This window comes from Gymnoscopelus braueri, assembly GCF_963280865.1.
Source record: "Gymnoscopelus braueri genome assembly, chromosome: 10".
In the NCBI taxonomy this organism is placed as follows: domain Eukaryota; kingdom Metazoa; phylum Chordata; class Actinopteri; order Myctophiformes; family Myctophidae; genus Gymnoscopelus; species Gymnoscopelus braueri.
Window position 1 is genome coordinate 13790087 of NC_137611.1, and position 24883 is coordinate 13814969.

General features: G+C 41.1%; 1 protein-coding gene across 1 annotated transcript in view; it reads right to left on the reverse strand.

Annotated features, from left to right (window-relative positions):
- Positions 1-24883, reverse strand: part of LOC308094424 (receptor-type tyrosine-protein phosphatase mu) — a 240057-nt gene that overhangs the window by 107701 nt on the left and 107473 nt on the right. The window contains 4 exon segments of the mRNA XM_080441069.1: positions 2066-2168; positions 4181-4382; positions 10502-10611; positions 13177-13491. Coding sequence (XP_080297195.1) covers positions 2066-2168; positions 4181-4382; positions 10502-10611; positions 13177-13491 — 730 coding nt within the window.

Genomic DNA, 24883 nt, shown 5'->3' on the forward strand with positions numbered 1-24883 from the left:
TCATATGCAGTGAGATTTCATTTATTTACTGATCTATGTATTTGGCTTGTTTTGCCCTTTGTTTGTATTGATATGATGTGATGATTTTAACTTTTAACTATTGTTCGCTTTCATTGTTGTTGTTTTTGTGTGGCCCCCAAGATGACTAGACCTTGTTGAAACTAATCCAAATAAAGAATAAATAAAGGATAAAGTTGTAGAGTTGTACAGCTCGTACAAGTAAACTAACAATCAAGCAGGCTGAATACCTGTATGCGCCTGAATGACATCGTCACTGTCGGACAGAAACCTTGTATCTCCAATATTTCAACGTTTCATGTTTTTTCGTAAATTAATGCCCTACTTTATCATACGCACAAAATGTGTCGCACAAAATGTGTGAAAATACATCTACAAACTCTACAGTGTTTTAGATGTGCTATTTTCACTGTTTCAAAATGTTTTTAAAAATAATAATAAATAAGAAACGGTATTGGACATCAAAGCTTTCCACCCGGCAGCAACGATATGGTGCTTTGAATTGAATTGACTTTTGGCTTGAAGTTTGTTCACAGATTCTGTGTTAACCCATTAAAACCGGGAACGCATCTGTGTAACCACTTTGAACATTATTTTATAATTTGGCTATCCAAAAATAGCAGATATACAAGCTCATAGCGCTATGAGCTTGTAGATCTGCTATTTTTGAAAAATCGTGAACATTTGTGCAAATCTTGGCCGGGTCCGCAGCCAAATACATATAATTTTGGGGGCCCTTGACATGAAAGTTTTAGAACTTTATAGCAGCTATTATAGCAACATACGTTTTTTCAAAAAGAATGTTAGGATTTCAAAGACATTTGTTGAATCCCCAGAAGCAAAGATTTCAGTTACATACATGTACATGTTCGCTTTTTTGCAGATTTGCACACATTTTCATGATTTTTTTTTTTTTTTAAAGATTTACAAGCTCACGAGTGCCGCGCTATGAGCTATTATATCTGCTATTTTTGAATAGCCAAAGAAATTAAAAAATGACAGAGACGCATACGTTCCCGGATTGAATGGGTTAAAAAACAAACACAGGTTTGTTTAATCAACTGATTGAGGATTCCTGTGTTGCCCAGAACAGAAGCCTACAGGTATAGTGGCTCGGGGTGAGCAGCCCAGCACATAAAAGAGGTGTAACTGTACAGACATGAGATCTTGAAGGTAGCCTCGGCTCCCCTTGGCTTTGTTCTCATCTTCAAAGGCTCTACCGTTCTTTGTTTTGATTTTTTTTTACACAGGATCAAAATCCACTAACAAAAACAAAAGTTCAGATAAAGAACTGAGATATGTACAGCACTGAAATTACCTGGCAACTTCTCTGAGGATGGCCCTATGAGTTCTCTAATAACATGCTTGCCTCTTTAACCACAGTTCTCCTGCTTTTTAATCACTTTCAACTTGGTGTCCCTATTTCAGGCATGTCATTACGGGAAAAATAAGCATAAAATATAGGGCTTAAGTGATTACATGATGTCTATGGTTTGTTGCAGTGGTGAAAAGTAACTATACATTCACTCAAGTACTGTACTTAAGTACAATTTTGAGGTATTTTTTACTATACTGGAGTGTTTCCAATTTTCCTTTTTTTTAATTTCTACTCCACTGCATCTCAGAAGCAAATATTGTACTTTTTACTCCACTCAATTATTTGATTTTGATTATTATTACGAAACCACTTAAGACCTATGTATACACTTTTGCAATTTGAAAATAGCCGATCAACAAGCTCACAACGTGTCGCTTTGCGACCCATTGTGAGCTTGTAGATCTGCTGTTTTCAAAGGATTTTTATACATTTCATGCATTTGAAAACTTCTGCATAATGAGTACTTTTAGCTTTTGGTACTTTGAGTATATTTTGATGCTAATACTTTTGTACTTTTACTCAAGTACATTTTTAATACCCTGACAAGTACTTGTAACTCGTAGTATTTCTACAATAGTGTATTGATACTTTTACTTAGGTAAAACATGTGAGTACTTCTTCCATCACAGGTTTGTTGTTTGTTTGTGCGTGCGTGCATTTAAAGCCTACCTGACAGGTGCGCCTCTGCTCTGGGCAGGCTTTAGCAGGACAGTAACCGTGGCGTCAGTCTGGTTGAGAGACGTCTCCTGGTCGTAGGCCGGCATGGACGGTGCTGCGGAGCAGAAGAAAGGGGGCGCTATTTTAAAAACATGCACAGACAGAAATAGAACTTTATTAACCCATTAAGACCCGGGAACGCGTCTGTGTCATTTAATACTTTTTTAGCTATAACCGTTATTTTATACTTTGGGCTATTCAAAAATAGCAGATCTACAAGCCCATAGCGCGGCACCGAGTGCCACGCTACGAGCTTGTAGATCTGCTGTTTTTGAAGAACCGTGAAAATGTGTGGAAATCTTTGAATATATATTTTTTAAAGCGAACATTTTGTCAAATATTTTGTTCCAGGGACCAAGCAAAGATTTGAGTTACAAATGTTCGGTCTAAAAATATTTACTGTATATTCAAAGTTTGCACGCATTTTAATTTTTTTTGAAAAATAGTAGATCTACAAGTTCGTAGCTATGAGCTTGTATATTATATTTAGCAAAGAAGTACGATGGGCAACTAAGTATAAATCTGGTTTTAGGGTGAAACAAAAATACAGGTAACGGTAGAGGACACGTACAAAGAAGCAGTAATACTAACAAAAAGGGGAACAGAATAATATAAAACACAGTATAAAGATAGTATAAAGATGACATAACATCCAATAATCCTACAGTATGACAATAAAATACAGAGTATTCATTTAAGAGAGAGAGAGTGTGTAAGGACTGTTGCATTTCAGAATGAAATTAAAACTCTGCATTTTACTGTGCGCAGGGCGTTATCAAAGCTGTTACTAGGAACAGGTGTGTGACTCAATGAGGTACCCGTAATCTCAGGAAACATATTTTGTATTTATATGATACTTACACATCCAATTATATTATACAGCACCGTCAAGCCTGTGGAGGACTAACTCCCTGTTTGCTACAGTACTAAGACTTGACATAGCGACCAATTACTTTTCACATTACTGCTCACTGCTGCTGGATGGGAGTTATCATCAGCACTGCTGGAATGCATTATGTGACACATCAACCAAGCCATGTCCATTACATCAATGACCACTGAAGTGAAAGTCCTTAAAATAACCATCTGGTTTAAGGTAAATATATGGGTAATAGCAGACCTGGGATAATAATGTTGCTATGCTTTTAAAAATATATAAATACATCTTCACACATATCGTCTCTGTTGGGCGGAAAACGTGCATGTCCAAAACCTGGAAATAAAAACCTGCTTTCCACGGATCCAGTGTAATTATCATTTAGTCACAAGCTTTTGTAAATACTTTTGGTTAAATATTTATAAAAACCCACACACAGACTTACAGTAACCACTTTCAACCTGGCCGACCCTGTTTTGGGTATGTCGTTAAAGACAAATATTTCCAGAAATGTTTAAAAAATAACCAAAACAACAAGAATGTCATATAAGTATAAGATGAAATATGTAGATACAAGGTTTCTGCCCAACAGCGACTTTATATTACCATACTGTAGTGTAGAGCAACCCAATGAATATGTGTAAGTGTGTGATACTGTAGACATGGGCGACCAATTACGTTTTTGTATTTTTACTGCAAAATCAGTTGACCATAGCGCTCTCTAAATGACCTCACATAATTCACACTCAGGATTAAACCTTCACAGTATCGCTCCATTATTTGCACATTTTGTTTAATAATTTGCAAATACTGTTCCACCCAGGTCTGATGCCAGACACACACTGCTTGTACTGTAACTGTACACATGCCTGTACATAGAAACCCACATCTGCTGTAAATCGTTGCTGTCGGGTGGAAACCTTGTATGTCCAAAACGGTTCCTTTTTTTATTATTATAAAAAAGTCGATCTATAAGCTCACAACGTGTCGCGCGTTGTGAGCTTATTAATAGACCGGCTATTTTCACTACTTTTGTGCAACACTCTTGTGCAACACATTCATTTACAATATAAAAAGTCGGGAAAATGGAGATACAAGGTTTTCTGCCCGACAACAACGAAAACGTTTTATTTATTTATTAATGAGACACCGCATTTACACTCGTCGCTGAATTGATGACCACGGCTGACCTGAGATTTTGGTGGTGAACTGCTGGATGACGGGGGGTCCGTAGCCCTTGGCGGTGCTGGCGCGCAGGGTGAAGGAGTAGGTGGATCCTGGGTAGAGGCCCGTGAACACGTGGGTGGTCTCGTTGCCCGCTTTCAGCACCTTCCCACTCTGGTTGGATAGGTCCAGCTCCGGGTCGAAGGAGCTCACCGCCTTGTAGGAGATCTGCCGCGGAAAAACAAAATCAATATGATGTTGGTGGTACACTGGTAAAAAACACGGCGTGTTTGTTTGGAAACTATTGAGAGTTAAAAGCAGTGGTGCTCAAAGTGGGATCCGGGGACCCCCAGGGGTCCTTTAAGACGTTCCAGGCGGTCCTCAACAAAATGAGAAACGGTTTAATTTCACTATTATTTCACCGGCTAGAAGGGAGAATGTAATGTATATGAATGACTATTCAGATCGTAGGTTTCGCTCGCTCCACTATTACCTAGAAAAAGATTTCGTTCCAGGGAATCCCTGGAAAATCTTTTCAAATGGGGGTCCGTGGCCTAATACATATACATTTGAGGGTCCTTGACATGACAATGAAAACACTCTGGATTTTACTGTGTAGCCACCTCTTACTGAATCTACAGTATGTCCATTAATGCTGAAAATCCAAGAACATAAAAGAGCAAAGTGGACACTATCGACATTGTGGTTAGTAACTTCATTTTCTTTCCTTGAGACTTGAGAATGTAGGCTGGCTAAGAGAGATACAGGAGAGAATGTTCCGGCAAGGATTCAGCTGAAGGCCAGCAGGGGTTACAAAGGCTTCCATACTGAGACGGGGGGCCTTAGCCAATACTGTGTCTGGGTACGTGACATGGTTTTATTGGAATATGACAGGAAAAAAAAGTGCGCTCATCAAGGATTTTTTTGTTTGTTGCATAAAGCCAAAATCAATGAGCTTTACAATATGGCTGTGGATGGAGGCCAGCTCATAACAACGTTTGGGATCTGCTGAATAGACAGAGGTACTTATCTTTCATCACAATACACACATACTGTGGGGCTTGTGGATTCAAACAGGGATGGAGAGTGGGAGTGAGAGAGAGAGACAGAGAGAGAGAGAGAGAGAGAGAGAGAGAGAGAGAGAGAGAGAGAGAGAGAGAGAGAGAGACACACACACACACACACACACACACACACACACACACACACACAGAGAGAGACAGAGATAGACAGAGAGAAATAAAGAGAGAGAAAGAGTAAGAAAGAGACTGGAAAGAAAACTGGAAAAGAAACAGATTATATATTCCCATTAATAAACACAGTAGCTCAGAAGGGAAACATTAAGGTGAGTGTTTTTTGTTAATATCCAATTTAAATATCTATAAAGCTCCACTTTAAGGAAATGCCTCTGCTCCTAATAGAAAGCCTCCATTATAATTCCAATTAAGGGAACACAAAGGCAGTTTAGAGTGCTGCATAATTTGTGTCCATCAAGTTCTGAAATGCTTGGAGGCCTTCTCGTTTAGTCTTTGTCTGTAAAATGAGTCGGCAATGCCAAATCCGATATCATAATGTTTCGGTGGGCACGGTTTGAAAAAAGCCTGTCAACACTGGGCAGTTGGACAGGACTTTACAATTATAATAAAAGTGGAGAGAAATGAAATAAAGAGGGGGAAAAAAATACACCACGGGAGATTTAAGGTTAATTTATACTTTGTTGCCCTCTCAATAAATTGCTTTACAGTTTTGTATTTTATTTTGTGGGATTTTTTGAGCCTCTATTAACAGGTTCAGTGTAGAGAGACAGGAGACACGGCCGGCGCGAGAGTAGGAGAGTGACATGCAGCAGATGATCTGGCCGGCCGGGAATCGAACCGGGGAACGGCTGTCAGGCATCAGAGCCCATGTGTTTATGTGCCCTAATCATTCGGCTATCGGGTCGCCCCAAAGACAATTTAGAAACTGAAAAAATACGTACTACAGTAAGATTATAAACAGTACATAGATTCAAGATAATGTACAGCTCCATAAGGTTTACAGTAATATTGATATCATCAACACTTCACAAATAAATATTACAGCAAAATGAGCACTGATCCCTTCATTATCTATGATCGCAAGATAATTTTACACAGTGGTGGAAAAACTACTCAAATGTTTTTTCAAATAATTGTAGTGGAGTACAGTAAAAGTACAATAATTGACTCTGAGACGTAGTGGAGTAAAAGTAAAAGTATAGACAATTGGAAATACTCCAGTAAAGTAAAAGTACCTCAAAATTGTACTTAAGTACAGTACTTAAGTAAATGTACTTTCCACCACTGATTTTACATTAAAAAGATATGCCGAAGTGGCAGAGTAAACCATGTTTAGAAGGCTGTGCACTGCTGATGAACAATAGTTGTTCCATCCTTGAGGCAGAGTTGCCTTCAGAGCAGCAAGGTAAAAGCACTTTTGATTGATTGAATATTTTATTGACGAATGTTTTAAAGTACAGAGTTACAACGAGTCAAAAAGACGAGACGAGATACAAAACAGCCAAAGGCTTGCTTCCATTGTGTTCCATTAAACATTCAACACCCACACAGCTGGACAAAACAACTTGTCCGGCAGACAACAATACAAAAATAAAGATATCAAGATATAAAGTTTAAACAATTCATGATAATACAAGGATAGTTTGTAGTTATGCCAACCAGCCAACAGTGGTGGAAAGTAAATAAGTACATGTACTCAAGTACTGTACTTAAGTACAAGTTTGAGGTGTTTGTACTTTACTCGAGTATCTACAATTTCCAATACTTTTACTTCTACTCCACTACATCTCAGAGGCAAGTGTCGCATCTGCTATTTTCAAAAGATTTGTATAATTTGAAAACTTGAAATGGGACATTTTGTATAATGAGTACTTTTGGTACTTTAAGCACATTTTGATGCAAATACTTTTATAGTTTTACTCAAGTACATTTTGAATTCCGGACTTTTATTTGCAACAGAGTATTTCTACATTGCAGTATTGATACTTTTATTTTTTACTATTTTTTACTTGAGCCGACCAATGCTGTAACTTCATCACTCAGCCACTGACTCAGTCAGTCACAGTGAAGTTCACATGTATAGTGCTAGCCCGCGGGTCCCCAAAAAAAAAGGGGGGGAAAAGGACAACGTCACTGAGCTCGGTCAGAGAGGAATGACACTGAAATCTCTTTTGATATCAGGGCTTGTGAGACGGATTTCACTTTGAGCCTGTTGATAGTGTCAAATCAAAGCAAGGTCCTGACTTAAAGGAAGAAACTTCTGGGGAATACTGACAAAAATACAGAGCTGGGTTTGGTTTCCACAAAAAAAAAAAAGAAGAAGAAAGAAACAGAGTATAAGACTGTGAAGGTACAAGAGGTAGAGACACCTTGAGCAATAGCTGAAGGCTCACTATACTTTTTCCCTGCCTCTGTTACCCTGGAGAAGAAGAAGACCCAGGAATGGACTGATCTGAATATTATCAGTCTTTCTCTATCTGACATGAGATTTCCAACTTTGAACCGAAGGGAAGAATCTACTGTATACTCCTCTGCAATCTACTGAATCTACTAGTTTCTTCTGACACTGTCAGCTGTGTAATACCGAGATCGCTGGGGATTTTCATGTCTTATCTGAACAAGAACTGTCTCTATGCACTGAAGATAGCCCCCCCCCCCCCCCCCGTGCTCCCCCACAGAGTGAAGGAGGTAATCGCAGTGATGGAAAAAATACTTAAATGTTTTACTTAAGTAAAAGTATCAATACTGCAATGTAGAAATACTCTGTTACAAGTAGAAGTCGGGAATTCAAAATTTACTTGAGTGAAAGTACAAAAGTATTGGTATCAAAATGTACTTAAAGTACCAAATGTAAAGAGTGCTCAGTATGCAGAATGTCCCATTTCACAAGTTTTCAAATGCATAAATTGAATAAAAATCTTTCGAAAATAGCAGTTCGGCTATTTTCAAATGGCCGAAATGTATATAGGGCTGAAGTGGTTGATGTATGTTTTGTAATTTAGAAATCAAAATCTACAAAGTAACTAGTAACTAAAGTTTTCAAATAATTGTAGTGGAGTAAAAGTACAATATTTGACTCCGAGATGTAGTGGAGTAGAAGTGAAAGTACCAAAAATTGTAAATACTCCAATAAAGTAAAGATAACTCAAAATTGTACTTAAGTACAGTACTTAAACTTTACACCACTGGAAGGAGGTATAATCGTTATGGTACAGTACAGTATATGAAACCCATTGCCTACAGTGTGTGTGTGTGGGGTTGTTATCAGGTGAAACACATCTGGCTCCACATGAATAAATGCCTGGGATGATCGTGACATTACTGGTGAGTGCAGGAGGAGGAAGGAAGGGTCCCTTCTCCTAGCTACACTATGATTGAAATATCTCCGAGCGGGCCGCGATGGAGGTGATCCGTTTCATATTCCATTGGCATCACTCACCTGACGGTGTGGCAGAGGATGGAGCGACCTGCGCGGCGGCGGTCCTGATTGTATTACTTTCACTATTCAATCTTTGCACTTCCCCCCCCGTCTGTGAGCAACACCACCTTGTCAATGAATGCTAACCTAGTCAAAATGCCAAGCATGAGCAAATGGAGACAAGAGGGTGAATCAACAGAACCGAATCAATCTCGGGGCGAGGGGAGGATGGGGGATTACGTCCCACGGTAAGCGGGTTAACCCGCTAAGACCGGGAACGCATCTTGTGTCACGTTAAAATTTCTTTGGCTATTCAAAAATAGCAGATACACAAGCTCATACGAGCTTGTAGATCTGCTGATTTTTTGAGAAAATAAATCATGAAAATGTGTGCAAATCTTTGAATATATATATATAATTTTTAACTAAAATCTTTGTTTCTGGGGGTCCCTGGAACAAAATATTTTGAGATGGGGGGGGTCCGCGGCCAAATACATATCATTTTGGGTGGTCCTTGACATGAAAAAAGTTTGAGAACCACTGATATTATAGCAACATAAGGTTATTTTTTCCAAAAAACTGTTAGGATTTAGAACATGTAGAATCTCCCAGAAGCAAAGATTTGAGTTAAAAATGTTCGCTTTAAAAAACAGTCAAAGATTTTCATGATTTTTCTAAAAATAAAAAAGCAGATCTACAAGCTCATAGCGCGGCACTCTGTGCCGCACTATGAGCTTGTATATCTGCTATTTTTTTAATAGCCAAAGAAATTTTAACATGACACAGATGCGTTCCCGGTCTTAATGGGTTAAGATGAATGTGTACATATATGGTGTGTGCGTGTGTGTGTGTGTGTGTGTGTGTGTGTGTGTGTGTGTGTGTGTGTGTGTGTGTGTGTGTGTGTGTGGAGGCTGTTTCTATTATTCAAGATCCAATCCGGGCTCACAGGCGCGGATGGCAAAGGGCCGTGTGGATCCTTGTGTCAACACTCGCTCGCTGTTGAGTTGCAATGTGTGCTCTAGTCTAGGAGGTACATTGCGGGTATAGAATTTTCATCAGAGGTTGTGTGTGTCAAAGGACAGGGGATGGTAATAACTTGTGGTCTTGGGAGTCTATCTGGTCCAAACTCCACTTGCCCAGCGTTAGTGAGCTGATGTACAGCTGTGGTATTTTTGCACAATATCTGACATATAGCAAGCAACAAGCAATGAAGTAAGGGGTGAAAAATGTATTTTTTTGCCATGTGATTAACCATGTTAACCCTAGTTCATATTTTTGACACTATGGACTACATTTTCAACAAAAAAAAAGCTCTATAAGATAATTGTGTACTGGTACAATCTTCACAGGTGTTACTAGGGGTGTGCCGATATGTTTTCGTGACGATATGTATCGTTTTGGGGAAAAAATATATAGTTTTTTTTTTTCAATAATAATAATGCACAAACAGTATTTGTTTGCATTAGCTTTTTTTTTCCCCTTATATTTTCATAATAAAAAAGTGCCAAATATCGTATCGTATCGTTTCGTGAAATTAGGCACACCCCTAGGTGTTACCAATGATACTCATTCCATTTAGTTTGACCTGAATGGAACGCACGGTCTGATGATTGGTATCATTGGTAACATCTGTGAAGGAAGTAACATAACTATTTATGTCAATGTGGCTTCCATGAAAAATTACTATATGTGACCCTTCATGGTCGCCAGAAAACGCGCCGTGTGCATCACTGCTGCTGCGAAGCTGAAATACTGAATAGCAGAGCGATATTCCATTCTGTAAGAAATGAACAAACACCACAGGGGGTGGGAGGAGGAGGGGAAAAAAATAGCCTCATATGGGTGGGTTAAGTGTGTCAGGATTTTTCCTGTGTGCCCTTTGTACTGCATACCTCATACTGCGTGATGATTCCATAGGTCTGCGCCGGCTCCCTCCACTTCAAGATGATCTTTTCTTCATAAGCGCTCCCCTGGATCGACTCGACGGGAATGGCCCCCGGCACTGTATGGGGAAATGACCACAAACGCATCACACTTTCACTGTCGGCACCAATCATATTGCGGTGGTGGTGGTGGGTGTGACATGGAGGGGCGGGGGGCTCAGGAGGAGTTTGAGAACGGTCCCAGCAGCTCCTCCTGGAATGGCATGGAAGTGCCCTTGAGCAAGACACACAACACCTAACTGCTCCCCCTGGGTGCTGCCCAATATTTACAGTATAGGATGGGTTGTGGAGATGTGAAAAAGTACTTGGCAAATGAAACTGTTTTTTTCTATTACATTACATTACATTTACATTAGTCATTTAGCAGACACTTTTATCCAGAGCGACTTACAATAAGTGCATTCAACATAGGTAGGGAACGAAACTACTAATCACCAGAAGTCTTAAGTGCATTCTCTTCTAAAACAAGCAACTAAGAGTATACCTAGCGCTGAGGTAAAAGTGCAATATATCAGCCACCTACTTTCTTAAACAGATGAGACAAATAGGAAAATCAAACGAGCAAAGAGCTAAAGCAAATAAGTGTATCGAATAAACAAGATCAAATTCTATCTGATGATGCAGGATTCTACCTGTCTAGAAGAGGGTTTGTCTGTCTGTCTGTCTGTCTGTCTGTCTGTCTGTCTGTCTGTCTGTGTTCACATAATTATGTTTGTACCTCTTGAATATTATTATTATATCATATTATTATAATAATGGTCAAAGTCAAAGGAGCTCTGATCATTCATACATATACTATTGACGTCACAGGCGGATCTGCTCCAAGATCCACCCTGGAGTTCCCATGTGCATCCTGAGACCCACATGATTCAATGTTTCACACCCTTCAAGCTAGTAATTACTGTAATTTGTAACATTTCAGAAATGTAAAATCTGAAGTGCCAGGTCAAAATATTATTGATAAAACATGGAGCTCCACTCCACAATGTAGACTTTAGTCTTATCAACAATGATTCAACCAAATCAACACTTCACCTTTATGTGATACAGTACTGCATACTTTCTCAATTTAATAATAATAATAAAAATGGCCATAAGCCAAAGTGAAAACACATGAATGTCATTGTCACTCAACACTACATGGGGTGATGCACTGTACTGTACATGGCTCTTTGCTCACACATAGTAATTCACTGCAAACAAAGTGGGGGAGATGAAGTGACAATCCCACGGGAAGGAGTCTCAATCTCTCTACACTGTTTACTTATGTTCAGGCGCTGCCTGAGTTATGTGATCATTTCACCCCCCTCCGACATGAACTGCTCTCTTTCTATAAATGACATGGAGATTATTTTTTCCCCTTCATGTCTTTTCTGACTAAAAGGATTTATGCTAAAGAACGAAGACGGTGGCTTCACACCATCTGCACACCTGACGGCTCCCGTGGGATTCCAAATACACACACACGTCACACACCCGCGTGCAAAAGCCTCGCCTGCACGTGTGCTGCAGACAAACACACATGCACACGGACGTGTAGAGATACATGCGCAAACCATACGTGCAAGCAAACACACACAGACACCCACAGAGCAGCGAGACAGTGAGAGACAGTTGCTTCTTTCAAGTTTCCAGTCGGATAGATCTGAGGCGGACATGACACGGTTCTCTTTTTCTTTATTTTAGTCAGCTGAGACTGTTGGTTATCAAGCGGCCAGGGGTTCCCTGAGAGTTCCGCAGAGTTCATTTTGGGTTCGAGTCTGCGGAGGCATAAGCAGGCCACCTTTCATCTTTGCATGGGGAGGGGGAATTGCATTGCTCCTTTCCTTTGACTTTGAGAGATAATGACTGTTCTGCACTATGATAAGTTGTTTGGCTGGACCAAACCGTGTCCTTAAGCTGAATTTACACTTGGTTGTGCGCTGGTGTCACGCACGAGCTTAGCTCGGCTGTTTTTGCACGACACCGGCACACAACCAAGTATAAAGAGTAAGTGGTTGGTGATGAGTTATTTGACCCTGCTTTTGACTTGGGGTCACGTGATGTCACTGTATTCCACATCATTACAGTTTTTCCTTTATTCATAGATTATAGTGGAGATGGACAGGAAACAGGGAGAGAGAGATGGGGAGAGACATGCAGTAAGGATCTTCGGAAACGGGACTCAAACCCGCGATGCACTGTCAGGCTACATTGGAGCCTAGGTGCCCAGACCGCTAGGTCCGGCCGGGCCTTTACTGTTGTTTAAGTCAGTGGTACTCCACTGACTTACCAGAACCACTGGTTTAAGTATTGTCCACTAAATAATAATAGTAATAATAGTCTAGTAATGATCATCAGTTTGTTCCACAAAACACTACTGTTATGCTACCAACTGTCTTGTAATGTTATTTTATGATTATATTAAATTATATGCACTCTCTCAACAGCAAGCAAAGGTCAATCTGACAGTGAATTTGAAGACTTTTTCCTTATTTTTTAACTTGCTCCTTTTTTTTACATTCTATATTTATTTTAGTTCTGTCTTGTTTTGAGCGTTTTGAATGTCGGGTGATGAACAAATGACACAGGTCAGGTCTTGAGCAATATCCCAATCCCAATCCCAGGAAGTGAACTCTACTCACCGTCCTCGTCGGTCTGCACCTCCAGCTCCGTGCTCTCCTTAACGCCCTCGGGGTTGCGCAGCACCAGCTTGACGCTGAGGTTGGTGTAGGGGGTCAGGTTGTGGATGGTGTGCTGGGGGTCTCGGCTCTGCGTGTCGTAGCATATCTCCTCGCGCATCTCCTCCTTGCCGCCGCCGCCCACCCGGGAGCGGTACTGCACCGTCAGGTTGTAGTTGTGGCAGCGCGTGACGTTGTAGCCCAGCGCCTCCCAGCGCACCGTCACCTGCTTGGAGAGCACCTCCACCACCTCCAGCTTCTTGGGTCCGTGCATGGGCTCTGTGGAGCGGAGCGAGAGGACAGGAGATGATGAGGGTGGAGGTAGTGTGTGTGCTTGCATGGATTAAAGCTGAGGTTCTCAATCTTTTCAGGCCGTGACCCCCCGAAATAATCATATTTGAACTGGGGACCCCCTAAAATAATCTCAATTGAACTGGGGACCTCCCCCACCCTGACAAGCACTTGGAATGTAGGAGTTGAGGCATTCAATAAAGTTTGACTTGGTTCCACAGATAAATATTGTGAAAATAAAAGATCTGCAAGCTCACAACGCCTCGCTTTGCAAAGCGTTGTGAGCTTGTAGATCGGCTATTTAAAAAAAAAAAAGTATTTTATTATATGACAATTTGGCCAATGTTTGACCAGTTTTTATAGTAAAGTTTGTTGATTACTTTCTTCATGGCTACATTTTTTTCCGTCGTGAGATTTTATTTTGCTTTAATCCAGTGGTTCTCAACCTGTGGGTCGGGACCCCCAGGGGGGTCCCCATATGATTTTTGGGGTCCCCCCAGATGATAGTGAAGTGACAATTTAAGGACTTTTAAGACCTTTTTAATACCTAAGAAAAAAGTAAGAAAAACTGAAAAAAAAACATTACTGTGTGACTGTGTGTGTGTGTGTGTGTGTGTGTGTGTGTGTGTGTGTGTGTGTGGGGGGGGGGGGGGGGTTATATAGAGCAAAAAAGTAAGTAATGCAAGATTGGAGCGAAAATAGTCAATCTACAAGCTCACAACGCGTTCACGGTGACACCGGCATGCAACCAAGTATAAATCAGACAGAATAATGAACTGAGTTAGTGTTGCAGTATATCAGCTTTAGAATGCATGTTATTGAAGGAGCAACTTGGCCTTGTAAATTTATTTTATGCAGAGTTCCTACACATTTTTGTACGGAGAGAGACCCTATGGTGTTTCATGGCTAGTCTATTATACACTATAAGGCAAGACAAGGCAAGGCAAGTTTAATTGTATAGGACAACAAGGCAGTTCAGAATGCTTTACATAAAACATTAAGCATTAAGATAATGAGACCCAGAGAGCATTAATACTAGAAGGGCATTCATTTTGGACAGACAATTAAAAATAAGATAAGTCTAAATAAAACAGAGAAATAAGAGAATAAAATTACAGAATAAATTATTAAAAAGAGGGGGACAAAATGTAAAAGAAAGCCGCAAAGAGAAAGGGCTTCAGGCTTTTTATTTAAAAGAATGAGAGTTGTAGCTGTTCTGGGAGTTTGTTCCAGATATGTGGTGCATAAAAACTGCTTCTCCACGTTTACTTTTGAGGCTGGGGGCATAAAGCTGACCTCTCCCAAATGACCTGAGAGGTCTGGATGGTTCATGATGTATCACAAGATCAGAAATTTATTTTTGCCCTAAACCATTCAATGTTATATAAATCAACAGTAGTGAGCCAGTGTAAAGATCTGAGAACTGCAGTTATATGGTCTCCGGAGACCCAAAGACTCAATGGAGACTCTTTGAATCGGACTCCGCCGGTCATCAAATTATTGGCTTAGGAATGGGACAAAAACTAAAAATCTCCATGAATTCAAGGCTTCATGGGGTGTGCAATGTTTTGGGTGAACTACTCCTTTAAGTTGTTGAAAGACAACTTTTTCAATTATTTCAATTGAAAACGGGAGGCTTGATATGGGCCTATAATCGAAACCTGAGAGAAGAGAGGTGTTGACAATTTGCACTCAATTAGTCAATTCGTTTTATGTGGACACACGTATCCTGTACTATGGAGGCACTGACTGCTTGTCTAATTTTCTGAAATTTGTCACTGGAGAAGGAGGCAAATTCATTGCAGGCTCTGGTGGATAGAAGTTCAGAGGCTACTGAGACAGGAGGGTTTGTTAGGCTGTTGACGGTAGAAAATAAGGCACGTGCTTTATTATTGTTTTTGGCAATGATGTCAAAGCAGGCCTGCCTTGCATTTCTCTGTTCCAAATTATAAATGCAAAGTCTCTCTTTTTTTTTCTCGCCACCTGCTCTCAACTTTTCGCCACTCCCTTCTATCTGTCCATACGATATCTTTTATTGTAGGGATTCAATAAACAAAACTGCAACTCCATCTCCTTTCTTATGCACTCTAACTTCCCTACGACTGAATTTAGGGGATTTGCTTCAATAAGAACAGCTGCACTATTATCTTGGTCTAACAAGTTTCAGTTAGAAACATGATAATAAAATCATTGATTAAAAGTGTTTTTCTATTCTTTCATTCATGCCATGTTATCCTCGGGAAAGCGTAGTCGTTTGGTGTTTTTATCGCACATGATTCTTACATCTTTTACAGCAAAGTCACCCACAATCAGAATTTGAAGCTCAGTCGTTGTCCCAGCTCTCCCTGTGGCCTTTTACTCTCCGAGTTACTCTCAGTCCTTACCCTGAAAATCTGTGAAAATGAGAGGTTATCCAGGTCATCAGACCGATACGATATCCAGGGTCCTTCAACAGTGGAGTAAGTTTGTTCTCCAGTTGAACAATTGGTTGCTGGAGAGGTTTGTTGCTACAGTATACTGTTTCTCCCTTTTGCAGCTATCCACGAGTGGTTGAAGAACACTATGTCTGGATGGTAGTGCAGGCCAGCTGTTCGCATCACAAATCTCATGGGTCTGAGGTCTGCCTGTTACTCGTCTTCTGATTTCTCAGGGAAATGAATAACTCTTAGGCTTCGCACCAAGAGAGTCGCAGGGAGAACCACTGCTTGTAGATTTACTACCTGGTATACAGACCTCCTGTTTGGGAGAGTGTCTACGTTCACTCAATCCTAACAACAAACCTAACCCCAACCCATAGCCTAACCCCAACCCTGACCCTGACCCCCAAACCCCAACCCTAAGCTGAGGGTACAGTAGGGCTGAGGGAACATACAGTAGGGCTGAGGGAACATCGGCCGGCCCCTCCAGTTTGTTTGTCTTGTTGGCGCCAATAAGCCATGTGTTAGCATGAGCTTCTCAACTGTTTTCGTTCCATGGTAAAGTGGCATTGTTCAAAACATAGTCCATTCACTTCTATGTTTACTTAACCGGTTAATTTTGGTTTCCAGCACTGCAATCTTCTGTATGGGTTTTTTTCAAAGCCGTCTGTGGAGAAGGAGGGGGCAAGTACCACGTTTCCGGTCTGCAGTAAAGACTTGTGCTGTTGGTAGGCCTCACTCATGTAGTAATAAAAATGTTGAAATGTTACAATAAACTACTATATCTAAACAAGTAATGATAGTCCCAGTATCCAGGAGCCACTCATAATTTCTCAAAGAAAAACAAAGCAAAAGAAAACAAGAACATCAGCGGTTATAGCAAACAGCAAAGCGTCTACACTGTTAAAAAGACAGTGGGAGGAAGCACAGTTGAAATGACCAACATTTTTGTCAGCATCCCTCATCAAATGATGTCTTTTTTTGTAAACAAACAGGTCCTGTATTGTGTTAACTAAAACCAATGGCATCAGATTGTTAACCAGATAATATTAAATAGGCAGATGATCAAAGCAGGTCAAAACCTATATCTAACCTGATAATCCAAATAACAGGATTGAAATGTCTGTCAATTAAAGCTGTTTGTGGACGTTACATAGCGGCCGGACCTCCCTGTTTATCTATTAATTAGATCAGTGGTTCTCAAACCTTTTAATTTCAAGGACCCCCATAACTCGAGAGTGTGCAAATGGAACCAAATGGACTCTCAGAGTTACAGACCTGTAAGGGTCCATTTGGAACACCCTCAAGGAACCCCGACGGTCCCTGGACCCCACTTTGAGAACCAATGAACTAGACCATGTTACAAATAGAAAAAGTAGTAACTTGTGTTTCTGAAAGTTTATGCACTTGTGTCACTCTGGACTTTTCATGACTTTTAAATATTTTCATCCGTCCTTTCCCGGAAAAGCACTTTGCCTAAAATATTTATATACTTTTTTTAAACAAATTTGCAGGTGATATTGCAGCATTTCAAAGGGCCGGTTTGACATTGAAGCGAATGCCGCCTCCTATCACCATAGCTAACCCGGCCTTCACAGCCTGACACGATGCGACCCGCAGGCCCGCATGTGGAGGTGCGGCGCTAGAAGCCATATCATCCCTTCAGAGCACGCTGCTTCCATCTTCCATTTCTCCTTCTGCCTTGACTCTTTTTTTCTCCTCTCCCCTCTCTCCCTTTTTTCCATCTGGACCAGCAGCAGCCAGCTATTAACTCCACACTGATACAGAGTCTGTCTGTCTGTCTGTCTGTCTCTCTCACACAGTGAATCTCTCTTTTCCTGTTTCCATTTCTTCTGTCTCTCTCACCTTTCCTCTCTCTCTCTCTCTCTCTCTCTCTCTCTCTCTCTCTCTCTCTCTCTCTCTCTCTCTCTCTCTCTCTCTCTCTCTCTCTCTCTCTCTCTCTCTCTCTCTCTCTCTCTCTCTCTCTCTCTCTCTCTCTCTCTCTCTCTCTCTCTCTCTCTCTCTCTCTCTCTCTCTCTCTCTCTCTCTCTCTCTCTCTCTCTCTCTCTCTCTTCCATTTCTAGTCTGGCTTGGCTCAGCCCTTCTATTAGCTGCTCTATTCCCATCTACCGGCAGTAATTTATTTCCCCCTCTATTTCGACACTTCCTGGCTCTTTGTTCCCTTTGCTATTTCTTCTCTTTTCTTCTCTTCCTCCATCTCCATCTCCTCTCTGATCCCAAGTTATCATTTTTTTTCTTCTCTCCCATCATCTCTCTCTCTCTCTTTCTCTCGCTCCCCCTCTCTCCATGGTTCCTGCGGGAGAGAGAGCAGCCGGAGCACAAGGTAATGGGATCAATTTCCATTCCAGGTTAAATTTGCAGTCCATTTCTCTGGAACCTAACACTTTACCACCTATTAGGAACAGCCAGGGCTCAATTTCCCTGTTACCCGGGAGACACAGTCCAGCAATTCGGAGGCAGCCATGGGCGCCATGTTTAACATTCTGGAGGTGCAGGGAGGAGGCTGGGAGAGACCCCCCCCTCCCACCCCTGCCTCCCTTCTGGCATGGCTGTTCATTCCTTCAACATCCCCAAACAAGCAGACACCATAAACAAACCAGCCACAAGAACCAGGAGAAGAATCTACAAACAACACTGCTGTCTCGCAAAGAACAAATAGTAACAAACAAGGTAACTGTGGCAACCTTTGCATGTGGTGCCGGCAACTACAATAGGCATACCTTTTGATTAGAAAAAAAGAAAAAGAAAAGAAAATGTGGTCCCTACAACAGGTTTACTTCTTTGTTGTCGTTTTTTTGTCCATATTTTGTATTTAGTGGAAGTATACAGCAGTGGTTCTCAAACTTTTTCATGTCAAGGACCCCCAAAATGATATGTATTTGGCCGCAGACCCACATCTCAAAATATTTTTGTTCCAAGGGAGCCCCAGAAGCAAAGATTTGAGCTACAAATGTTCGCTTTAAAAAATATATATATATTCAAAGATTTGCACAAAGTTTCACGATTTTTCAAAAATAGCAGATCTACATAGCACGGCAAACGGTGCCTTGTGTATCTGCTATTTTTGAATAGCCAAAGTCTAAAATATGGATAAAGGGGCTAAAATGATTGTGACGCTTAATTAACTTATTGGGCTTGGACTTTGAATAAACATGGAATGAATAAAACAACATTGTAATCAATCTGTATGGTAGAGTGGTCTCCCTACTCTTCCACTGAGACATTTAGACCCTGGTGTCGGGTAAGACACCCTACTGGTTGAGTAGTAGTAATGCCTGAAGCTCAACAAGCGGAATATCTCCCCGCGGGCCGAGTGGGGATTGCCTCTTGGAATGAGTGGTAGATGTTTGTGCACGGACTAGTAGGGACTACTGCTTTAACCCAATCCTGAAGGTTAGGGTTAGGGATATTACACTTGGTTGTGAGCTTGTAGATCTGCTATTTTCAGAGCGCAACACCCGAGTGCAACCAAACATAAAATGACATGTCTTTTAGTTCTACTGGTTCTCTTCTCCATTAGTCCCTCACTAACATTTTAGTCTAGTTTTCATTTGTCGACGAAATTGTCATTATATTTAGTCTTAGTTTTAGTCATCATAGCTTAGTTTTTATTTAGTTTTCGTCAGTGAAAAAAGGTAGTCGACGAGCATTTTTCGTCATAGTTTTAGTCGACGAAATCAACACTGCTACAGCTTTAACCCAACCCTGAGGATTGTACTGTGTAGTCGGGGTGATTTCAAGATAAACTATCATAAACCCAAAAAGAAATATGGCCGAGATCTCTCTCCATAAAGCAGGCTTTGGTTCGGTTCCCTCGGTCACATATAGCATTCTGTGCGACGGCGAGGTGACAGGGAGCGCGCAGGAAATTTCAGCGGCTTTCGGGGGGAAATTGGGTCACGACACATGACACCAACACAAGCCCGAACAAGCGAGACGATGAGAAAGGAGAGAGACAGAGACGCCGAGCCGAGGAAAAGAAAAGAAAAGAAAAGAAAAGAAAGAAAGAGAGAGGCTGGCTTGCTTGTTGAATGAAAGATGGAATACTCTCTGTGAGATTTCACACGGAGGAATGACGGATGTGATCTCTCCTGTGCTTTAATAGAGCCGATGAAATCGTGTTAGGAGGGCCCAAAGGAGACAGGGCGGGTGTGGGTGTGTGGGTGTGTGGGTGTGGGGGGTGCAGCCACCGTACCCCCATTGAAGACAGATGGTGCCACGGTCTGTGAAGTATGTGCACCGAGGGCTTCGACAGGAGAGCGGAAACGTGTCTTCACCTTCTCCCCCCGCCATTAAGCAGGAAGCTGCCGATTCAATTCCATTCATTAAAGTTGCAATCTTTTTAAGTTGTACAGTACGTCCTATACCAGAGATTCGACACACCGGTCTCCCGTGCGAGAAACCCAAACATCCACCGCTCAGTCGAGAGGCAATACCCGCTTGACCAGGTGAGACGTCGTGCATACAGTATGAACGACGTGTAGTGCTACTTGTCAACCAGTAGCTGTCCTACCCCAGTGGTTCTCAAACTTTTTTCACGTCAAGGACCCCAAATTGATAAATATTTGGCCGCGGACCCCCATCTGAAAATGTGTTGTGCCAGGGACCCCCAGAAGCAAAGATTTGTGTTAAAAATGTTCACTAATGTTCAAGATATTTGAAAAATATATACATATATACAAGCTCATAGCGCGGCACTCGGCGCCGCGCTATGAGCTTGTATATCTACTATTTTTGAATAGCCAACGTATAAGAGGTTAAAGACGGGGTGCCGTGATTTTCCCCCCCCCTAAAACATAATCATCAGGTATTATGGTTATACTAGGAGGAAGATTTTTTTCAAAAAAGTGTACAGAAATTGTTAAAACTAGAATTTTCGCAATTCAGGGCAATTGCAAAGTGTGGTTGCACCGACGTGGGTCACGGGTCGCTGCCGCCGGGACTCGAGGAATACGCTGGGAGGAATACGGTCGGAGGCTGCGCCAATTACATTGTTACGTCACTCCTGAGATCACTTGCGTTTCATTTAGAGAGGATTGATCCCCCCAAAATAAGGTTTTTGCATCAAACGGTTACGTTTTGTGCATTTGTGGCGCCCCCTATGGATCAAAGTGGAAATGCTTTTGGAGATTCAAATTTGGGATTGACCGGACGTTTCGTTCGTGATTTGTGGCCTTTTTTGTAAAACCAACTAGGCTATTTTACGACCAACGGTTCAAGAGTTATAGGCCAAAACGTAAAGTGGACTGTTATAGCGCCACCATGAGGCCGAATGATGTGATAATTTTTTTAATAATTTCGCACTAAATTATGAACCTCCCCTTTAAATCTGGTAACTCTAGCTCTTACGGTTTCTGAAAAAAAAATACTTGAATTTGAGTTTTTTCACTTTTCCATTAAAGTGGATGGGGAAATTTAATGCACTTATAAATTATTATCAATAAAACTATGTAACCAATCTCTTAACAAAATGATAGCACACGATTCCCGGTGAGGCCGGTCATTTTGACATATGTCGCAAAATTGGGAAAAATAAACTGTGGGAGGAGTAGCGCGCCAAAGTATTGTTTATCTATAAATAAATAAAGTGGGAAGAGTACTATAGTCTGGTTGCCCTGTTAGGGCAACCACACTAATTATGTTTTTATGTGGACACGCCTCCAGTTCATTAAGTATACCTGGTTCTCACCTTAGCACCTCCTCCACCACCTTAGCACCACCCACCTGTCCTAGTCCCTCCTCCTCCTCATGCCCACACCTGTTGTGTTATGATAATGAGGGGGAGGGTATGTTTTTACTATGTCACTAAAGCGCTGTTTCTCTATTGGCACGTTTGACCCTCAAGGTTTCAGCCTCCAGGTAGAAACTCAAAATAGTCAGAGAAGACATAAAACACCATAAAAACACCACCAGGGGGCTTAATGAAGTTCTATCAACCTCATAGACACATGAAAAACAGAAAAAGTGCAAAACCATGGCACCAGCTCTTTAAGTGATTAAAATGATTGTGACACTATATTAACACATTTTGCTGGGGACCCCCCCCCCCAAAGACCCCTGGGGGTCCCCGGACCTCACTTTGAGAACCAATGTCCTACCCGACATCAGAGTGTACATTTCTCAATGGAAAATGAGAGGGAGACCACCTCCAACCAATGCATAATGTACAAGTTATATTGTATTATCATCCTCTAACATACAGATTGGTAAAAACAACATGTTATTCATTACAAGAAGTTCCACACTGCAGATTTTAAAGTATTTGTGCGACTAGATCCAATTTAAGGAACAGAGAAAGCAGGTGCACGGAAAAGAAATCCTTGTAAAAGTATAGTCTAGACTCTAGTCGAAAATAAATCCTTGTAAAGTAGTTCAGACAGCCTTCAGTAAATAACAATGATTTTTTTTAATTCCCCAATTTTCCTTGAGGCACACAGGCACAGGCACATGCGCACGTACATACACGCGCACACAAACAGTGCTGCCTTGAAATGTGCGTGCCATTTGTGAAAGTTCTCAGAACAAAATGAATCTCTGACTACCGTGATTATACTACTAGACTAAAAGTAGAAATTGGGTTTCATCCTTCTCAAACATCATGCACAATCTTTACACCTTCAGAAGAATTTGGCGTGTTAATTTAACTGCCAGAGTTAATTTAACTCTGTCAGAGTTAAATTAAAGCTGCAATCTGCAATGTTCATGTCCTACACGGGATTCAAACCTGTGTACCCCGGGAGGCTGCCAATTAGTCAGACGGCCCATTATTTCGATAGTCCGAAAAATGTTAGGTTAGTGTGAGGTTAGGTTAGGGTTAAGGTAAGGCTTAGTTATAAGTTATAATGTTGGACCAATGGCATGGCACAGTCATCCCACACGAGCACCACAAGTTCTACTGCTGATCTAATACAAAAAGCCCATTTAGGCAGAGAACACATTGCATTTTGAGTCTCATGCAATATCTCTTTGTCACATTCCTAAGCCAATAATTTGATGACCAGGTGTATTTCCGGTAGGAGACTCAAAGAGTCTACTTTGCGTCTCCTACCGGATACATTAGCAGTTTTCCTAACGCTTAGGAATAAGACATAAACAAAAACAAATCCATGAATTCAATGCTTCATGGGGTGTGTAATTGATAGAAAATAAGTATTGTTTTGGTTGAACTACTCCTTTAACATAGTCAAACCATATACAGATTGGTCAAAACAACGTTTTATTCACTAAAGAAAGTTACGCATTGCCGCTTTATCTCTGAGGACTGCTGTGTCTGGATTGTCAGACAATGACAGAGGAAAAAAGGCACTCCAGCCAGCAAGCTATCCTAACTGATATAACAATTCACACAAACGGGCTTCTCCATTTAAACAGCGCTGTCAGAAACCCCACTAAAAAACACAACACTAAAAACAGCAATACAGGGGGAGGAAGATGGAGGGGAAATAGACCTCTTCAAGTCACTCGCGGTTTTGGGAAAGCCATCCAGAAAATAGAAGCCTAAACCCCATTATTTGCGGAACTATCTTTTGGCCGCACTCAGTAAGCAACGGTTACACTAAAAGCACATAGAATTGCAGGGTGGCCAGGCACAGAAATCAAATTAAACCAGATGCTCTCAAAGTGACAAATGCACCAAACTGTGAATTTCCAGGAGACGCGCACAGGGCGGCTGGGAGGAGGAAGCCTCATTTCTGGGGCGTTCAAGGGGAATGTCACACTCTCATCTCTAGCAGAACGACCAAAGAGAGATAATGTCCGCCGTATTCTCTGGCTCTGCTCTGGCCAATGGGGAGATGCCGAGAAAGGGCGCGTGTTTCTCTAGTGGAAAATGTAATTGTTGAGGGAAATAGTCCATACCATATAAAGATGGAAAGGGGGGGGGGGAATGAAATGAGGCGAGCCAATGATCTAGTCACATGTGAATTACGACGGCAATATACTGTGGTTTTATTTTTTTTCGTGATGTGCTGACATATGGGAAGCGCACCGTCGCTGTCGGGGTCGGAAACCTTGTATGTACGAAACTATTACTTTTCAGGAAATGGAGAAAAAAATGAACCTGTGTTCCAATGGATCCAGTGTAGTTATTACTGTATTTAATCACCAGCTGCTCTTAAAGGGATAGTTCACCCCCTAACTGACTTCTTTCCTATTGATTAGTCACCCCATGGAGACCCCATGAATTCATGGATATCTTTTAGTTTTTGTTGCATTCTTAAGCCAATAATTTGATTTTTACTCCACTACAAGTTTTTGAAAACTTTGGTTACTAGTTACTTTACAGATATAAATCATTATATTATAAAACATACATGAACCACTTCAGCCCTATTTTATACATGGGCTATTTGAAAATAGCCCATGTACAAGCTCACAAGACGTTGTACCGTAAGCTTGTAGATCTGCTATTTTCAAACATTTCAGTACTTTTACTTTTGGTACTTTAAGGATATTTTGATGCCAATAGTTTTGTACTTTTACTCAAGTAACATTTTGAACACACAGGCCTTTTTCTTGTGTGACAGAGTATTTTCATAATGTGGTATTGCTCCTTTTACTTAAGTAAAATATCTGAGTACTTCTTCCACCACTGAATATGAACACAAGGTTTCTGCCTGACAGTGACGAGTCAGTGTTGCCAGATTCTGTGATAGAAACAAGCAACCAGGTCTAGGAAAACCAGCCCAAAAGAAGCGACTATGGGCCACATGAGCACTTTAACCCATTAAGGCCTGAGTCCGATTCTTAAAATGTTTTCTAAATCCAAAGTTTTTTGAAAAAAATATAAAAAATATTTTTTTCACGATTTTTCAAAAATAGCAGATCTACAAGCTCATAGCGCGGCACTCGGTGCCGCGCTATGAGCTTGTATATCTGCTATTTTTTAATAGCCAATGAAGTCTAAAGTGACACAGATGCGTTCCAGGTATCAGTGGGTTAAC